The 21604-nt window shown below is 35.4% G+C and overlaps 1 protein-coding gene across 1 annotated transcript in view; it reads right to left on the minus strand.

Moving 5' to 3' along the window:
• Positions 1-1521: 1521 nt before the first annotated feature.
• Positions 1522-21604, minus strand: part of LOC149782542 (vesicle-associated membrane protein/synaptobrevin-binding protein-like) — a 55267-nt gene continuing 35184 nt past the window's right edge. Inside the window, exon 7 of the mRNA XM_089933976.1 lies at positions 1522-13314. Coding sequence (XP_089790102.1) covers positions 13135-13314 — 180 coding nt within the window. The 3' untranslated portion in view covers positions 1522-13134. The remainder of the gene's footprint in view (positions 13315-21604) is intronic.

Here is a 21604-nt window from a genome sequence, read left to right on the forward strand (position 1 = left end):
GTTGAATCACTGTCGCATAGATTGACTGCACACAAGCGCTAGCGAATCTATATTGACTACGTGACGTCACAGACTGCTCTCTTCGGATTGGATGCGAGCTGACTGAATTCTGTAACGCGTGTTCGGATTGGTAAATGAACTCAATCCGTTTCAATCCTTCCTCCGCCTATAAATAAGCGCCGTTCAATGCATTGATTCACCTGTTCTCGTCGCTTCAAGATGTGGACTACAGTTGAGTCATCCACCCTTGTGTCTTCCATGATGTTTCGGACAGACTTGCTCATGTATGTCCGATCGAAGTGGACCGTTGTCCACAGGACAAACACCAGCCTGTGGATACGTAGGATCTACGTCGAAAGACAAGGATGCCTGAAAAGAGTGCTGATGTACGGACCAACAGTAAGACGCAGCCTAAGGACAAGAAGAAGACCAATGCGGTGCCATTTATGTTAATGAATACATTAACATAAAACCCAAAGGCCCTTTTCAGGGCCAGCCATATTTCTCGAAAAGAGATAGCCTTTCCATTGCCTACCCCTTTTTTTAAAAAAATTTTTTTTAAAAATTTTAAAAAAAAATCCCATGTTAAATTCCCCTTGTCCGTAGAGTGACCCACGATTTATTCCCATGTTAAATTCCCCTTGTCCGTAGATTGACCCACGATTTTTCGCCATGTTAAATTTCCATTGTCCGTAGAGTGACCCAGGGGTGTTTTGAGTGGAATTTCCATTGTCCGTAGGGTGCCCCACTTCACTACTCCCGGGAAAACCCCGGGAATAACCACCGACCCACGAAAAGCTACTGGCAAGCTTTCTCACATACCCATATTGGTCGAATCCTAGACTCGAACCCACGCAGACAGAGGTGAGATGGCAGTGATCCGTAACGGAGAGCGCTTTAGACCACTCGGCCACTCGGGGCCCCGATTGACTGGTGTACTTCTGGCTGTTCTCTGCAATATCTTGGACCCCATTTTACGTAATGAAATCTGGTACATACATGCACTCAACCTTGCCCAAAGTAGGTCATTGTCCATGTCTGTATTTTCAACAAATTTGCCTATGCATCTTTAACAAGAGAGCAGAGAGCCTTAGTGTGAGCAGATAAACATAAATAAATAAATGAAACTTGATTTGCTGATACATTGTAACGAGTAGTATAATATGGCTTAGACATTAGCTTAGAATCTCAACAAGCGATTTAAAAACCTGTCCAGACCATCTGGATTCAGCTGTCATTGCATAAAATTGGCAAGGCTCTTAACATCAGCTGCCTTGTCATTAATCCTCCAAAACACTACAAAGACTAATGATGTTAGCTACGTGATTGCTGTTTATGAGTAAATGTTTCACTCTTGTGTTGACTTTTTTGACACAAGCAAATTTGCTTCTGCAACTTATAGATTCTGAATGTAACTGAAGTAGAATTGTGCAACTCTTCTGGAAAGCTGAATGCTTTAAAGTTTTAGTTTGCAATGTATGTGAATATTAATGAGTAGTAACACTAACTGAACAAGACATATTGTGTTCGTATTAACTTTAATGCTGTTAAATAAATTACCACTAAAACAATCATTCTATTTAATAAAAATTGAAGGAGACATATAAAGCAATTGATGGGGTTGTAATATACATCAAAACATTATTTTATCAGCCTGTCTGAATTGTGCATCTAGATTGTATCTCACTGACTAGCCAAGATATAGACAAGCCTGTAACAGCTAGTCACATGCAGCCAAGCTTATTTGTTGTAATCATTGTGGAAACACACACAAAAAACCCAACCAACTCATGAATTGGCTTAAATAAACATTACCAATATTAAATCTGCGCATATTCATTGTTTTTTAATTATCAGACCACAGTGACATACTTACTTCATGCAGCTGTAAGTATAGTATACATAAAGCTACAGGAAGAAATATAAATCAGTCAGTAAAAAAAAAAAATCTCATGTCATAGTCTAAACTTATAAAATGAATGTTAGTATTAAACAGTTTTTAAAAGAAGATGATTAATATTCAGTTATATCTGATTAACAAAAGATCCTCTATGGGATAGTCTAATGGCCCAAGAAGAATTTCCAGCAATCCACACTATGGCCACTTCTTTTTACCTGCTGATCTCGGATTTTTTTTCTGCAATAACAAAACTTTCAAGATGGCCAACATGGTGGCCATATTGTATGTAACATCATATTCATTTTTCATAAAGGACCAACTAGACATCATAAAGAGTTTTGGGGAAAAATAGATTTTAACATGACTATCCCTTTAGGGAGAGAGGAAACAAGGTTTTCAAGAAGGCTGCCATGGTGGCGAAATTGTATGTAAAATTGGCATCATTTTCACTTAAGACCAACTAAATACTGTAAGAAGTGTTTTTATCCCCTCTTTCAAAAACCCCATGTTATCATTCAGAAGTAGTGACAAGATTTTCAAGACAGTTGCTGTTAACCGATTTTTGAGTGGCACTATTCATTAGGGACCTACTAGGCCTTGAGTTTGAATGTGTGTGAAAATTTTCATGGCAAACCTTTAAAGAATTTATAAGCAGTAGTGATAACAAACTTCTGCTACTGGATGGAAAGATAAACAGCAAAAGGTGATCCGATATGACCAGTTGAGCTGAAATTTGTTTCTTCTTAATCAAATACATTTTCATTATGTAATTAATCTCTACTGATAACTGCATCAAAATAGGGTCTGTATGGACTGATTCACTAAGAATTATTGTCAAAGTAACACTCTTAAATTATTCAATGATGTTACTGGCTAGTTTATGATTGTCCAACATGTCAATTAGCTTTTCTTAAAATGGCAATTTCCTGTTTACTACCATATTTTCAAAGTGACAACAAAGCAATCAACAATGAAAACAATATATTAGGATAGATGAATCCACTTCACAGGATGTTTACTGTAAGTTTAAAAGGCGATAACTCCCAGCAAAAACATTACTGCTAAATACAAGATGGCTAGTTTTATGAAACAAAAAAATGATATACTTCTTTCAGTCTTAAAGACCTCTGCAATACTAACACGAGTAGTGATGCTGTGAAAGGCATATTACAAATCCACCCTGTTTAATAATCCTCTATGCAGATCACTAATTTTGTGTAGAAACCACTTTTCTTCTTTTATTCACAGTGAATTTGATCTTTGAAGCCCAAAATCGATATACATCTGTCTGACCCAAAGCATAAGCCATCCACAAAATTTGATACAGGTCTGTGACATGGAACTAGTGTTCTTGTACACGATCATTTTTCTTCTTTTCAGTCACAGTGAAGTTAGACTTTGACCTTTTGACCTCAAAATTCTAAGACTTCTTTCAAAGCCAATGTGCATACTATCCACAAAAGTTTGTCCAGGTTATTGCACGAAGAACTAATGTTATTCTACAGAAATCATCTTTCTTCTTTGAGTTAAAGTGACCATATTCTTGATCCCAAAATTGATAGGGTTCTTCCTTAGCCAAAGTGCAAACTGTCAAGAGTTTGGTAATTATAGACGCTAACTTGGGTTCTTTCAGTCAGTGAACCTGACCTATGACCTCTTTAATGATAGGCTTCTTCCATACACCAAGCGCAAGTCACCCACACAGTTTGGTAACTGTAAATGGTGGAGCATTCAAGTTATTTGTGGAAACTACTTTTCATTTTTCTAGTTAGAGACCGTGATCCCCAAATCATTAAGACTTATTCTTATCCCATGGCAACTATATATCGTGGACAACTCAAGTTATTGTGCAAAAATGAAACTGATAACAGAGATGGAGGGAAGACAACATTATACATAATAATCCACTGCCTCATGGCAGTTGTAAAAGAAAATTTAATATTTCTGCCTGGTAAGCATTACATAATGAACAAATGATGAATATATTCTGTATCCCAAATAAATAAGGAAACTGAGACAAAATTTAATAACGCCATGTCAAAACCTGGTATAACCAGTAGTTAAACCAAATTCAAATTGCACCATGAAAACAACATCATCACTAAATAACACAGTTACAGACATTTAGCATTCCAAAAGTGATCCATTAAACCATGAGTGTTAACCATTTTAATTCTTGATCATTTTAAATATGCAAATCCAATATTTAATCAATCTTTAAAGGAGATAAATTTGACAGTGAAGAATTATAGAGGCAATTAATGAAAAATTGTAATTTTGTATTATAATCTATCAATATATACTATCAATATATACATATAGGTCTACAAGTTCAAATACATACATATAATTGGAACACAAAAAAGATTTATCGCATGAACTCATTCAAATAAACTAATATATATTGTCTCTCTTCCTACTCATTGTGCATCCCACCACGGTACTCTGAATGGCATGTAGTAGTATAAATAAATGCAAGATTTCTTAACTGATCTATCACCAGCATGAAGTTAGCATCACTTACTTGTTAGCATTTTCTTTCAATCAGAATCAATATGATTGCATACAGATTACATCAAGATCTGTTGAAGTTATGATGATCTAAACTTGAATATACAGTAACACATCTTTGTGACTAAGCATCAGATCAAAAAGCTTGTGTTGTTGCAAGTACATAAGAACACATTATAAGTGTAGGACATTGATTGGGAGAGCAGTATTATCTCAAGTACTTACATGGTATCAGCAGATCTCACCTGATACAAAACATCTTAAGTAAATGTCATACTGTTCACGTAGATGCTTGGTACTGATTATTTCAGCAATGGCATAATTTTTATCACACATACATTTAAATAATATTATTCAGTTTATTTCATTCCTCATCAATAAACATTACTTGAAAGATCCTAAATGTGCTGAGAAATGCAAATGGCAAAAATCAATGTGAAAGTAAACATACATTTTTCAACATGGTCAAGCAAGAGCCATGCTCCAGTATAAACCAGATTGAATGTCATGTATTGTCATAATGAAATCACTGTTGTAAAACATTCATTGCATTGGTAATTGTTAGACCCAATGTCCTCTTATGTTGACCCAGTCAAGTACCTGACTGCCATTACTAAATTTCATAGCAGTCAATAATTTTCTTCCTGAAGTTCTGTGGTGACAACTAAGAGCAGAGCATTTCAACAATCAAGAATTAATTGATGTTGGTTAGTTTAATTATATTATTAAATTTTAGAATAATATTTATGATCTGTAAATGCACCTACATGAACAGTGAAATACACTACAGCATGATTCACTTATGTCAACATGAACAGAAAGGGACACCACTTTCCTGATCAATGTTTTATACTGATCATGCTTTTATTATATAAAGTTACAAAACTTTAAAATTGTTTTATAGTGCAAGATTTTTAATAGGTGAGTAGGCACTACATAACATGTGAAGACATAATGTCCTATATCTAGATAGACAACATGCATTATCCTGAATCTGTTTACATTGGAATTACTTATTGTCAGTAATCTGAATACTCCAGTTTCAAGAATTTATTATTTTACAAATGGTTGAAGATGATGTTGCAGCTTATCAATTTTGCACATCAAAGCATTGCATGAAATTTCACTCTTCAAACTGTTGTTGTAGGGTTTAACGCCATTTTTCAGCACATGATAGGCTATACATGGCGGCCAGTATTAATGGTGGAGGAAGAACCCGGGAAAACCCCGAAAAGAACCACCGACCCACGAGAAGCTACTGGTAAGCTTTCTCACATATCCACATTGGCTGAATCCGAGACTCGAACCCACCCAGACAGAGGTGAGATGGCAATGATCCGTAATGGAGAGCACTTTAGACCACTCGGGGCCCCCTCTTCAAACTGAATGAAGTGAATGTGAAACTCAACACTACTTTGCCATTTCCCATTAAAAATGGTTTCTAATACAGTGTACATACTTTGAATATAGATGAAATGACTGTTAGACTTGAGGTGTACAATGTTTTGATTCTGTAACTTGGTACATCAGCCCTCAGAGACCTTCTCTTCAAAGAGTTTTTAAAGGGCTTTCAAAAGTTTTCAAAAAGAATTTCGTTTTCTTAGTGAAAAATCTTTCATTATGTGTTTTTTTATCACTACATAAATAGGTACAACAATAGACTCTGTCTGCATGGGTTCGAGTCTAGGATTCAGCTAATGTGGGTATGTGAGAAAGCTTACCAGTAGCTTCTCGTGGGTCGATGGTTCTTCCTGGGGTTTTCCCAGGTTCTTCCTCCACTATTAATACTGGCCGCCATGCATAGTCTATTGTGTGCTGAAAAATGGTGTTAAACCCCACAACAACAACTACTACAACAGTAGAAGACCTCATCCAAAACTAATTATAACAAGACTAAAGCAAAGGTACACATACAAACTACCCATGTCATGTGTCAAGTGATCAACCCTTTTTAATCCCAATTTATTTATTCACTATTGTTGAAAATTATGTAAATAACAAAAGTGCTGAATTTAAAATGTGATATATTTTATTCAGGTTTAATGTCTGGTATTCCCTCTGAAAAATTAATGTTTGGGGCAAAATTCTAAGAATTTTTCAACAAATTCAAATCTCAAGTTTTTTTTAATTCAATGAGTATTCAAGGCAACTCCTCAAATTTATGGATTTTTCAAGGTTTCACAAACTATTACTAATGTTAACTCCAAAAGAAATATGGTTGGGCTCATTCATGTGATATCATAAGGTATTTCCAGCTTTAAAGAATGGTGATAAGGACTTAGAAAAAGTTAGTGGGTGATACAGCTGCCTTAAAGATTGTCAGAAAATGATTAGTTCCAGCTATGCATCAAGTACAGGTATACAACAATGACTGACATGTAGCAAATGATAATACTAGTCTGTGGTATATAAAAATTCGCTGTGTGTTAAAAACGGACACCATGGTAATTGGAGTCATTGGTTTGTCAATTATATCTCTCAACAACAAAAGTAGAGCCATGCATACTATTTGTTTTACAAATGTTGGTAACTACTTACTGGAGTTGATGAAGATGCAGCCTGGGAAGACACAACCAACAGAAAAACAATCCGTATTCTTTACATGCAATATTATACGTTAATTATACAAAGCAAATTTCGGAACCATTCATTAATATACATTTCCTGTCTTAGGGTGGGCATGTACATGGATATCATAAGTTGTAGAAACATAATATTTATAACGTACTGGATAAGGTGGTATACTATATAGCTCCCATGAATAGCCTTATAATGAGAAAGTGCTGTATTAGGAATTGTGATGACTTTGTACATTCTTTCCAAACAAAATCTGTGGGGTTGAGGTTGCGGACCATGTACTATTACTATATGAAGATAGAGTTGTTGTGAAAATGAGGTCTACTTTCATTTAGTATTCTATGTAACACATTGATATGTGGTAACAGACAAGGATATTGTCAGATTTAGGCCCATGGACATTTTTCTAATTTCAATATTGTGATTCATATTTTACTTATCTTTTACATGACAATAAACTGACTGCATTAAGCAGTTGGTATTTCTTTATACATTTCATCAATCAACTCAAAGTCAAAAAAGCTATACACATACCTTAATGCTCAAATGACTTATTTACTGAATCTTACATTTGTGGCAAGATAGCACATTTATTGTTGTAAAATGGTCATTGTCATTAAACTATCAATTTAATCTTCACACCTGTGATAAACCACCAGTAACAAACTCTGAAATCATTGCAAATAGTTGCAGGTAATCACAACTGATCGACCAATGAAACTGTGTGATTTGGATTTTCAATGTAGTTTAACAAATTTGTCAGCCATATCACTTTCATGTCTGCAGTGTGGCAGTTTATAGCAATATCTAGCACTGGGGCAGCAGGCCACAGACGTGAAGCAATATGCCACACCCAGTCACATTATCTTGACTTATGAGGTTAGTGTTAGGACTTTACATTGCAATAAACCCTGAAAAACAAAACATTACTGATCAAACATGCTTGAGTAAAATATATTTTGTAAATGAGACAAAAATTAGGATTGCTGAAATTGTCAGATGTGGTGAATTTGGATTCATAAAACCACATATCAACTATTTAAAGTAGACAGTCTGATTATTGTCAGATTCATGTTGCTTGGATATTTTGTTCTTGTTATTACTGTTTAACATTGCTAATTGTTTTCCAATAAAATTATATGCACTTTTTATTGAGCTCTAAAACAACTTCTCATATTGATTTATCTCTGTCTCTAATGACTGAATGTTAGCTTTCTTTGAACATGTTTAATTTCAAAGCCCTGACATTCTGTCATGTTGTTCGCAGTCTTTAAAGGAGACAAGCTGGAAGGAATCTAAAGCTCTTAATAATTTAAAAAAAAGATCTGCAAAATACGATCCAAGAATGCTTTACCACAACTAATTCTGCAAATTGGCTGAAACGCATGTGAGATCATGTCTTCACCACAGTTTGAGGATGCAGGGGCATTATTCATTAGAGGCCATCTAAGATATGAGGATTATGTTGATGATGTAACGAGAATGCATTATGGAGATCTTTTCTGTTTAATTGCATTATGATAAACATGACTGTTGGCATAATTCTAGCACATTTAGGATGCTAACATGTTGGGCAGATCAGTTTTAAAAAATCCAAGAATTTTGCCCCCATTATCTTGACTGATGTAAATTTTTGGCACATTTTGTTCTCCCTGTTACTTATCATCTTATGTGATTATCTCAGTTTACCTATAATATTGCCAGTGAATGGAGCATCAAGTGTTGAACAGAATAAAAACAACCCACAGGTAACTAAAATTTGACAATGGAAAAAGAAAAGTGTGAAAGAGTTCTGTATAACTAAATTTCCCAAAAATGTAAACAATTTCAAATTTCACCACTGACTGTTCTTAACTCATTTGGCCCTGGAGGTTTTTGGTGTTTTCGCATGAAATGTGAGTAGGAAAGACATTTTGGGGGCTATTTCTGAATACATCGTAATACATCGGCTTTCAACAGATTTTCCACGAGACTAATGCCTAGTTGTATTAGAAACATCGTTTTCCATTGGTTATTTTGCTCGCGCATGAGCAGAAGGGTAAAAGTTGGATTTTGTTGTTTTTTTGGCTTAATGGACCCATCATTTTCGTATGGAGACCACTCTTTATTCAAAATGCCCATCTTATCCTAGTTTTTTTCAAAGGTTTACCTGTCTGTGTGCAGTTCAGACCGGTCTGCCTTAGATCTGAGGCCAAAAGGTCTAAAATCCAGACACAAAACCGCAGAGCGAATTTGGGTGAAACAAAAACGGATCCAAAAAATTAGGTTTTTCCCTCTCTAATTTGTAGTGCAACTAGAACTTCCAGATTATTTGGTATCATTGTAGAGCTATGTCTGTCTGCTTTTTTGTAATACCACCCACTTTGGTGTATCTTAAATGACCTTGATGCTGCAGAGCTTGGAAATAGGGTACAGCCTCATCACATCTACAGGCAGGATTGGGGCTGAATGAGTTAAAGCTTGACCACACTGATTGTAAAACATACTGGACAGAATACCGGACTATGGCAAGTCAATCATGCAACATGCGCCATTCCTTTACAAACATTCTGCATTTCATGTAAAAGATGCAAATCAGTTGGACAGTGATATAATCACCCTAGACATTCTCAGGAAAGATAAAAGAAAGGATGTTGAAAGAATTCAAAGAAAAAAATTTTGATACAATTTTCCTGCCCATGGATGTTTCAGATATATAGTCAAAATTTTCCACCAATAATAGATATGAACTTAAATAGTTGTGAGAACATGTTTATAATTATTCATAGTTACTTTAACTGGTATTTACAGAAAGTTTTATCTCATTGATTCCATATTATGCATGCAAATTTTAATGCAAAAATTAATATATTTCAAAGTTAGTTACATCTATATTAATTTATATGTAATTATTTCTCAAATATGTGCTATTCCCCCTCAGAAAGGACTCATATAAGGACACTTTCCAGCTTTAAAAGAGATATTGGTCTTACAAGAGGGAAACTGTAACAACATTCCAAGGGTATATAATCTGTGGCTGATGCAAGTCTACTTCTCAATGTTAATTCAGAGTAACCCCATTTCGTCTCAAGTTGGAACAGACAACTATTTCTAAATGCGAACACAGTCCATCAAAATGGTCCTAACAAAGCTTCTGACGTCACACATATTTGCTTTGTATATATGTATATATGCATACATGAATATGAGTGTTAGAATAACAAGTAACATATTCAAGTAGTTGTTTCATACTTTTACTTGTACAGTGTAAGTGTATAGATGAATATTCATTTGAATGCATCAGTATACATGTACATAAATTTCAAAAACATCTAAACTGAATATGTATTTAATTGTACATTTATTTAAAAGAACGAGTGTACCGACTAATATTTAATGTTGATTACTTTTTTATAAAATCACTTTAAAGACAAGTCTTGTACTGCTGTGATGCTAACAATCAGGGATACATCATCTTAACTCCAACTGCAAAGACCCAGATATGCCATTGCATAATATTCTGGCAGATCTGGATCAGTGCAATTTGTTAGGACTAATAAAAAAAAACAAACAACATAGTCCCTGATCTTCTGACACATTATGCTACAGTAGAAAAGGATCTTTGTTGTTTGCAGTTCAACTCAACTTATAGGCAAACGCAGAGTTCAACTCACCAGTTAGGTAATGAATCAGAGGTTTATACACAACAAAAGTCAGAAGAAATAAAAACAGCTTAGTTATTCTACTTTTATATCCCATATCTTTCACATTTTATCGTAACTGATAAAACAACTATTTTCAAACCGCCTGAATTGTTATGCAGTCAATATGTAAACTGAAGTGCAACAAACAGGACCATATTGAAACTGAGCTCTACACCCCCACCCCCTACATGGACCAAATCTTTAAGACCAGTTTCTGCACAGAAAAAAACATTACTAATAGTGTATACATTAAGGAACAAATTAGTTCTAAGCCAAACCCATTCTTCATGAATTTTTTTAGGACTCACCAATGCATTAAGCAATTTTTTTCTCCAACAAATGACAAACCTTTCTTAAAGAAAAGAAATCTTCAAAATGCCATAACATAAAATTATATGAACACATATTTACAGCATGTAGCACAGGATTTACTGTATAAGCTTACACATCACTAATTTATCAGCCCTTTATTTTAAACAGTTCTGTGCATTCTATGTTCCATTTCTATAAAAATTGTACATGAAAACAGAAATAAAGTAATTTGATCAAAAGTACAGCAATACACAAATACTTAAAACATTTCAAAACACAGAATGAAACCTTCTACAAACAGCTGCTACAGTCCAACCAGCATTTAGAAAGTACTGCATGGAAAAAGACAAATCTGTCTCAACAGTATGATGGCTGCTAAATACAGGTTCCGATTCAATATTTCTAAATTACTGTTGCTTTACAAAATGGTTGGGCTGCTTAAAAGATATAATCTACATTTAACTGTGTGTGTGTCTATATATATATATATATATATATATATATATATATATATATATATATATATATATATATATATATATATATATATATATATATATATATAAAATGTAGAAAATATAAATGTTTGCATCACATACACATCAAAACCCTCTCTCCAGAGGCATTTTTATAACCTGTCTGTGTGTCTGTCTTGGGTAGTAAAACTTGACCTTTTACATTTACTGGGACCAGTGCAAGCTAAGTGAAAGCAGTGCACTGGCAAATGGAGCTGTTTTCAGAGGGGTGCCGAATTGGAGAAGAAATCGGGTGCACAAATCAGACAAGGGAGTTAAAATGAAATAAAATCTTTGTTTTTTCTTCATATGAAAATCTTTTTATTTGGTCAAATTACAGTTCTTTACATGTTCCCAAAGTCTGAATACAGAGTGGTAGGGAGGGAGCCAAATGTGTTTTGCACAGGGTGCCATATTGCCTTGCACTGGCCCTGATGTTTACAAAACCTTTACTCTTCAAAACTGATCTGTGAGGGTAACTAAAATTTAGACAACTTGTTTGGACTAAAATTAAATTTCCTCCATTCATACTGGAAAATTTTAAACTCGACACAAGTATCATGCCAAGATTGGACTGACAAACAAAAGAACTGAAAAATGTGACATGTTATCCAGTTCATCCTCAATACGATCCTTCTCTAGCAAATGAATAAATGTATACCACCCTCAATGTCAAAGTCATAATTTTTCTATTTATTTCCAAAGTTGCTTCATACTCTTCACAATCAGTTACCTATCTTGGGTAGGATAACACCACTGCCACATTGTTATAAAGCTGTGAAAACAGGTGAAGCAGGATCCACCAATGTCCTTAAGTGCTAACAGACAATGATGATGTACTAAAGTTTAGCTGACCTTGGGTCAAAATAGCCTTGCAGCAGTGATATATTCTGAAAGAGTATAAACTGTGAGAAATGTGAAGTCTCTTGGATTCCGAGCAGATGACTGGAACATCAAAAACTCATGTTAATGGTTGGTCTACTATCCTCCACAGCCTTTTACTAAAACTTTAAAAAGTACATATTGCTATTCAATTTTCACTAAACCTTCTGTGAAGAGTATATATCCATATTTTATTTTACAGATAAGGTGAATTTGGCAAATTATGAAAAGCATATTTGGTGCAGAAAAAAATGTTCAGGTACACAGAGTACAAAATAAAATAATGAGCTTATAACAAGGCCATTCAGAGGCAAAAGTCTAAAAATCTGAATGACTAACAACTGTTTGCAATTTATGAAATATTGTTAATTATTTCCTTAGATATAATTTTGCAATTAGATATTCTCTAATATTTAATGATCATTTTGTTTCACAATAAAAAGCAAAGATTCTGTAACATACCAAATTGCCATGTTCACTATCAAATCATTTCTTCTAATGAATCCTTCAAGATAAAGCACAGAAAATGTGTCACATAAAGTTACATGCAGTGAAAATATGGAGTAAGAGTATTCATATGACAAAATTAACTTGTGTTTGACATTAAAGTACAAGTACATTCCACTGGTCTTGCCATTCAATAAAACAAGGCATCTCCGTATTAATAATAAGAGTTTCCATAACATCACTGCCTTTTATAGCTCCAACCCACATAAAAGTGATCATATAAATTCTTTATTGCATTGTGGCTGGGCTAAATGAGAAATTCTCCAACAAGAAAACCCAAGATAAGTGCTATAAGCACGTATAGATAAACTGACATATTAGTGACAGGAAGGTCCAAGAGTGCTTTGTTTGGTGACGACTGGACTGGTGATGGGGTCGAAGACACAGTTTGTGACATTGCAACCTTTCGTAAGCGAGCACCTTCATTCTGCAAAACCAAAGAATGCACATTCAATTAATTTCAACATTTGCATATAACGGAAACACTAGAGTATAAACCAAAACAGCTGCAATCCTTTCTCTTTCAAAGTACAACAGAGAAAGTTTTCTTATATGTAAACAAGAATACCATGAAGAGATTATTATATGCCCATACCATGTTTAATAGTCCTTAATGTAGGCATTTAACAAATAAACTTCACATTCAGAAATCATTTTTGTTTTTATTACTAGACTTACAGTGATCATGAAATCCAGCCTTTAGACCGTAGCATCTGAAGGTTTCTTACCCTGAGTGCATATCTACAAAATTTAGTCACAGAAATTACTATAAAACAAAAGTTATTCTGCAAAAACTATTTTTCTTTGAGTCAAAGTAACCTTGATTTTGTCAGTTTGACCTGAAAATCAAAAGGCCCCTTCCATAACTTAAGAGTAAAATCCCTCAAGATACTTTGGTCAAGGTACCAAGTCTAAAAGAAGTTATTATGCAAAAACCAATGATTTGTTCAGATACAATGATCTTTAACTGTTTCCCCAAAATCAACAGACTGCATTCTTACTCAATGTTCAGGTCCGTTTCTCACTTTCATGACCAATAACTAACACTTCTGTTCTTCTTTTAAAGTGATTATTACCTAAGGCATGCAGAAATTTTGTAATTTTTTTTTTACTTACCCAGACAAAAGACCCACTTTTATTTTTGTAGTTAAAAATAATAGAAGACAGGACTATCAAAATATTTACTTTAAGCTGCACCATTTAAATACATTCCTTAAACCAAGAGCAAGCTATGCACACAGTTTAGTCCCTGTATCTAATACGGAACTTACAAAAATTTTCCAGAAACCATTCTTCATTCAGACATGGTGACCATGACCATGACCATGACCTTCTGATCCTAAACTGGAAGGCTTCTTTTTCACACCACAGTCTAGCCATCTACAAAGTTTGGTAGCTATGCAGAAACTGATTGTTGTTTAAAAAAAATAAGTTACCTTGACTTCAGGCCATTTGAATTCAGAATTGACAGGGTTCATCCTTACCTCAAGTGCAAGCAATCCACAATGTTTGGTAACTGTAGAACCGTAGATGGTGGAAAACTAGGAAGACAATGACCTTCTTTCTACCACAGTAGCCAAAACTTTACCTTTTGATCCCAAAATGGACAAGATTTTCCTTTCCCCAGGTGCAAGCCATTCATACAGTTTTATAACTGTTGATGCTGGACAACAAGAATCATTGTGTAGAAACTACTTTTCTTCATTCAGTCAGTGATCTTGACCTTTGGCATTTTTACCCAAAAAACAATAGGGTTCTCTTGTATCTTATAGTGAGAATAAAATTAAAAATCTTATTCCAGAAAGGATCTCATTGTTATCCCCAGACCAATAAACTGTACTGGTCCTCCTAAAGTTTCAAACCAACTCTTATAGGTTTGCCAATACAGCTTCATAGCTCCACTTACTGGGCACCAATACAACTGTCAAAACCTTAATTGATTTCCCAGAAATTCCACATTATCTACTATTTACACTGCCCTGTAACTACTGTGTACACAGTATGCCTGTGCCAGCTGTCTGTCATTACTGATACACATAGCTGCATTACTTGTCTGCCCAAGGCACGTGACTTCATGTTTAGATTCAAATATGACCATGGTTAAAACAGTTAAGTGGTATTTCTTGATCTACTTGCATATGTCCTAAACAGCATTATTTCCTTTCAAATTTCTCAAAATGCATGCATTTACTAAATCAACATGAAAAGAAACAATCAATACTTCTGTGTGTCTGGGGTCTATTTATCTTAGTTCCACCATGCATGTTCAGTCAATTACTTTCACATTCTCACATGACCAAAGAACAAGTAAGGTTTGGTTTGGTGTTTTACTGTACAGCAACACAAGCAGGTTATTTAGTGCCCATGCAATCTGAAATAAAGTGATTTGCCTTAGGTCATTCCACAGTCGCCAACCCTGGCTGATCAGATGTTATGATCTGAACATGTATAGGGTTCTTGTGTAGTTTCCAGTTTCCTAGAAGCAGGAAATTAAGATGGCCCAAGTAAAGTAGTAAAAAACCCTGGAGGGAACCAAGTCTGCAGCTGAGTTCAGAGTACTAAGTAGAGATAGTGTGTGTGTGTGATTAGGATTTTTAACATAGCTTTAACAAATTTTCAGTCATATCGCTACGATGTCTGCAGTGTGGCAGTTTATAGTGTTTAGCAATGGGGCATCATGGCGCAGACGTGTAGCATGATGTCCCACCCAGTCATATTATCCTGACACCAAGCCGACCAGTCCTAACACTAACCTCTTAATCCTGAGTGCCTAGCAAGGCAGCTGTTAGTACCATTTTTGAAGTCTTTCGTATGACTCAGTCGGGGTTTGAACCCATGACCTCCCACTTCCAAGGTGGGCGCTCTAACCAGTAGGCCACCGGAGAGGTAGTAGAGACAGTAAAGGCAAGCCAACAAGGTCATAGCCAGACATTGTTATGATGAGCAGACTTAAGTTGATTCTGTTTGGAGGAACAGGAACTCTCCCTAGACTGATGAGAAAATTCTTCTGTACATATACAAAGTCTTGAGAATGAACGAGATCAGATTCTCTATTGAGTTTGGGATAAAGTAAGACACAGGTCACCATCAACCAACAGAGGGATAAGTCATAGAGAAGAGAATCTCAGTAGATGTTGTACATCAACCAGCCATCAAAACAATGGAGAATGGGGATCCCTAAATGCCTCAAGTGAGCTGCAACTACCCCTATCACCCTGGCAAATGCTTTTGGGGTGGAGGCATGGCTCAAAATTAAAAAACTTCCTGGCTTAGATAAAACTGGAGGTATTTTCTGTGTATAAGGTAGATTGGAATGTAAAGGTATGAATCCTAAAAATTGATGGAGACCAGCTGCAGGGCCTAATGGCATTCCTAACCATGGTGGTAGTTTCCATGTTAAAAACTTCTTCCCGAGGTGGAAAGGTTGAATATGAGCTGAAACTTTCCATGTTTTCTGACATGAGAAAAATCCAGGAACAGATAGCCTCTGGTTGTTTCCACCATATTGACTGCTAATCTCAACATAAGCAGTTTGGACCGGTGGAAGATGATACAAGTCAGTGATAGGGGAGAATGTTCCTGGAAACCAAGCCTGTAGCCATCCTGTAAAGTGGTATGGACACACACATCATCACTGATGCTTGACCAAACCTTTTGTCTGAGGTCTTTCTCCCTGGGCATTTCTGATTGCCCTGTCCAATGAATGACAGGTGACAGACTTTGAACAACAGCTACTTGATAGACTGTTGAGGATGCATCTGCTTGAAGAACTTAGGAGACGGTTCCAAAGGGTTGTCAGGGTGGGTATACTTCTATCCCGTTTTGTTGGATTAAATACTAACACCTTCTGCTACCTGGTAAACTCATCCCCAGGCTGAAACTTCTGTTTAAGCTCCCAGACCATTAAAAGCAGATCTGGACATGATGCTGCCCATCTGAGAGTTTCTGGAGTCTGGAGATAATGTTTCTGTCATCAGCACCTGAAGGACACAAGCCTAGGGAAAGAAGATGGTAAACTTCATTCAGTCCCGTATCGAACATCCAAACTTCTTCCTCCTCCAACAACTTGACCTGTCAGAAGGGAAGGAGCTAAGGATCCTAAAAGAGGGAGAGGGACCATCACCATCAGTTCCTCTGAGAACTCAGTAGAATCCACCACGATGCAGATGACATAGTCCTGAACCCATTACAAATGCAAGATAGGACTACCCTCTTAGTAGATCTCTCTCTTTCTCTCTCTCTCGACATCAAAATAACGTTGCCCTCATCCAAATGTCACTCACTAGGGCGACTGGACTAACCCATGCCCCTCCTCCTTTCTTTGCCCAACCCAGATGGAACAGAGTAGGACAAGTGAAGGTGTGTCTATGGAACCAAGCACACCAAAATACTGATCCAAATTTGCAAAAGGCATTTTGTCTAAGTCTCAATGTGTTGTGATTTCGAGGTCGCATGTACTACTTATTTAGCTAAACTCAAAAACAAAATAAATAAGAAAGGTAAGTTGTTCATCTGATGTACCCTTATAACGATCAAATGTACATCTCTGGGTCTTTCTGCTCCTGAATTCAGTCATTGTAAATATCAGCAAATTTTCCAGTCAAAGTCTTTAAACTTGCCGCCCAGCTAATGCGTCATGTTCTTGTGATGTACTCTTATAATGACAACATGCACATCTTTTAGACACTGAATTCTGTCACTGAAATATCAGCATTTCTAGAATGATCAATTGATTAACACAATTTCCCATTCAGCAGGTGGCTGAAGCAGGACTAGCAAGCCTTTGAGTTTGTCGCCCAGCTATTGAGTGCATTTGAGGGACTCCTGAGTAAGTGATTTTCCTTGTCCAAGATAAAATTTGCATCCAAATACACATAATTAAGCATTTCCAAGACCTTTGAAAACTTTATCTTGATTAAGTTAGTTAGGTAACACACAGCTGCTGAAGCATCCAATAAGAAGTCTATTCAAAGATACTGTTCTAAATGTTGCCTCCTGAAAAACTGATAAGCCAGAAAAGGAAAATCCTGGAGAAATCAGTGTGAAAGAATTAGTATTAGTGCTCACCTAAAACAAAATTTATGAGTCTTGAAGAGCACTGGACTAAAAATTAGTCAATGTTTATCATAAACTTTCTCTGAAATGAGCAAAAAGTTAAGATTCTTATATTGCACATGACAAAAAATACTTATTCGATATATTAAATAAAATTGCACAATAAAGTAGTGAAATGAATGTAAGTCCACCTGGATGCCTTAGACACTGTCTCTACTTTGTATTAACCCTTAAAGTGCTAGTCACAACATTAGTCACGATGTCGGTCGATGTCTTTCAGTGCTTGTCGCGACTTAAGTCATTTTCCAGGTAAGCAATAATGTACGCATCCAATTACTTCAATCAGCTATGACTGCTTGTAAAACTATATTTTATTGGTTTACTTTACTATGCATTTCGTGAAGGAGTTTTACAAATACTTGCTTTTGAGCATGTGGTACCTGGAAAAAATATAAATGGCTGACTCTGAATATGATGGTGATTTCTTGCAACAAATAATGGCTTCTGATAGCGATGATAATGATTTTGAAGGATTTGCGGAGGATGAAATTATTGGAGTTGGCGAAGTGTTGATGGAAATGCCCATGAGTGATTTTGAGCCAGGAATTGATGTGGAACTGGAGTCTGATGTACATGCTGGCTGGACAAGAAAAGATGGCATGCCTGTCAACCCCGTATTCACTGGTAATTCAAAATTAAATGTCGAGATAGAGAATATGAACCTACTGACTATTTAAGACTCTTTTTTGATGATGAGTTATTGCATCTGATAGTAGATCAAACAAATCGTCATGCAGATCAGAGAGTTCATGGGGCAGACTTGAAGGAGAACAGTCGCATGAAAAAATGGCAGCCTGTCACATCTGAGCAGCTAAAACTCTTTCGCATTGATTATAGCAATGGGTTTGGTACATAAATCTGATCTCGCTTCCTACTGGGCTACTGATGATGTAATATCAACCCCATACTAAAGCAAAAGAAATGAGTATGGGATAGATTTCTAGCCATTCTAAGCAATTTACACCTGGCAGACAACGAGAACAATCAAAGTGACCCTTTACACAAGATCCGCCCAATGATTGAAAAAAATGAAGCATTTGCTGAGGTTTATTCACCAGATATGAACCTCAGTTTTGATATTAGAATAAATAACAAGTGAAAATATTTCATGAACATTTATTACTGACTGGGGGTCTAAACTTACCTCTGACATTCATAGAGTGGATTATAACAAAACTTTTACCCTTTTTTTTAAAATGTGATTTTCACAATTTAGATATAACAATGTGACAGACATTGTATGTACATGGATGAACTACTAAAGAATATAATAGTTCTTAGATATATTTGAAATTTTCCATTAAAAAACAAACAAAAATACAGATAAAATACAATCATAACTTGTCATTTTACCTGTATTTGCACCTGTACATGCAAATATGTTAAACTTACACATGTGCTTTGATGCTAATCTTAAAGTTTAGACATCCACCATCATTTTTCATTTGGGGTTTGTGTATCTATTGTGTATATTTATTGAAATACATGCAATTTAAAAACTGTGCAGTTTTCTTCTTTTTTTTCTATCAAACAATTCAGTGCTCAGGGATTTTATACTGCAAAACAATATAGCACTTTAAGGGATAAGTCATTTGTGATATCAAGGATAATACTGTGTCATGCAACATCGATTTGGTTTGGTCTGGTGCTTTATGTCACACCTACACAGGTATCGTATGTACTTGCGTATAAGCCCAAAAAATTAGGAAAAATTAAAGACCTGGAAGACACAGGGTTGGCTTGTTTACAGGCCAGTGTCTAAACTTGACAGTTTTTTAAAGTCATTTTGTTGACTACTGTAAAGGCTGTAATTCTCAGGATTTGAAAAAGTAATTTTTTTCTGTGTCCTAAGACAGATGCATCTAACAAAATCTTTATCAGTGACCTGACACTTATTGAACTGTTATCAAGTAATATGACTGATTTTGTTATTATTTTGCATGTGCATATTCTGTGAAATCTCCAACATGAAATTAAATAAAGGTAAATACAGACTTAAAAATTCTTGGGCTGGTTGAGTTTACCAGGCTGAACTCTAATGTACAGTACTTACACAGTGCAAAGCATGCATAGTGTCACTTAAATCCATCCCAAACATTCTATATGTAGAGTTTGCTTTAATCATGTTTTAATCAAACTGAAGTCTTCCAGATAACATTTCAGCAAGTCCTTAATAGCTGTTTCATTTATGTTGAATCACGTGCTCACAAGTTACTCATTTTCAATGATATAAGCGATCCTACAAACTCAGGTAATATTTATGAAATGGTATGCACGTTTAATTGTACAAGGCAAATAACCAGCATAACTTACATGTTCACAAGAGTGGTAATAATAAAGGCTAAAATTCTCATATAGATCAACTAAGATCATCATCAGTCTATGTTAGTTTTGTGTTTTGGCTGAACAACATCAAACTTTGTTGATAATTAGTGGATTTGTCGTTTGTTTTCCGACAGCAATACAGCCCAGTTAATCATTAAAACCCCGAAATTGGCTTGTGTTAAGAGGGAATTCTGACCAGCAGCTACACCAGTACACTGATGTGTAACTGCCTAAAATCGGGAGGTTTATCGTGGAAATTTTAAAGCCTTGTTTTCACTAAATGTTGATCCATCTTCCGAATCTAATATGGGCAAAATTCACACAGTTTCTCCTGGTGATGCGCCTTTTTTCCCCCAAGGATGTGCCCTATTTTCATATTCTGGTCAGCTGTGGCCATATTGCACAACAGCTAAAGCCAGCTCTACTAATTAAAAGTTAATTCATATTGATGCAACTATTTTGTGAAAATGACTGGCCCTCTGTAACGATTCAAAGAAATCATGTTCTACACTACTGTGTGTTACACAAACACCAACAAATGATTGGCAAATAAAGGATTACAAATTTTGTTGAACTAAAGGTACCTAAATAGGCAGCCTCATGGTAACATACATGTGGCAACTATTTTCCCCCTCATTGTATATCCAACCATATTCCCGTATTGTCAACTTGTAAGCCATTTAGTATTGTCTACTATAAAATATACGCATTTTGAATTAATTTTTTGAGCATACATATGCTGCATGGTATGTATTTTCAATCCTTCTTTTAATTTAACGATGGTAATTAACTTTTGTATATATGGTATAAAAATGCCAGGTGCTCATTCGTGTAAGTTTCATTGGTGGGAATGGAGCTACAGCATATGGAGCTACAGCATTCATGGTGATCATTCTTGGGATTGAAATTGATTGCAGACAATTTTACTGTTGTGGTTTATTTGTTGTTCTGGTTTATTTTCTGATTTTTGCATTGTTGTAGATGGAAAAAAAAAATCATAAATTTATGTGAATAATGTTTAAACCTAACATCCTATTTAGTGAAGAAGCGAATTCTTTCTAGAAAAGTAATTATTTTGTCACGATAATATTGACAGTAGTCCTACATGTAAGACCTTGATGCTGATATTTATGTTTTGGGCATCAGGGTCATGCACTAAAACATAAATAACATGTGATACATCTTACATGTAGGACTATATTCACAGGTGATACAAGAGAACATACCTTCCATGGACTGATTACGATATATCTATTTATGTAGGACTTTCCTTTTTT

This window comes from Sinohyriopsis cumingii, chromosome 15, assembly GCF_028554795.1.
Source record: "Sinohyriopsis cumingii isolate HCF-2022 chromosome 15, ASM2855479v2, whole genome shotgun sequence".
Lineage (NCBI taxonomy): Eukaryota > Metazoa > Mollusca > Bivalvia > Unionida > Unionidae > Sinohyriopsis > Sinohyriopsis cumingii.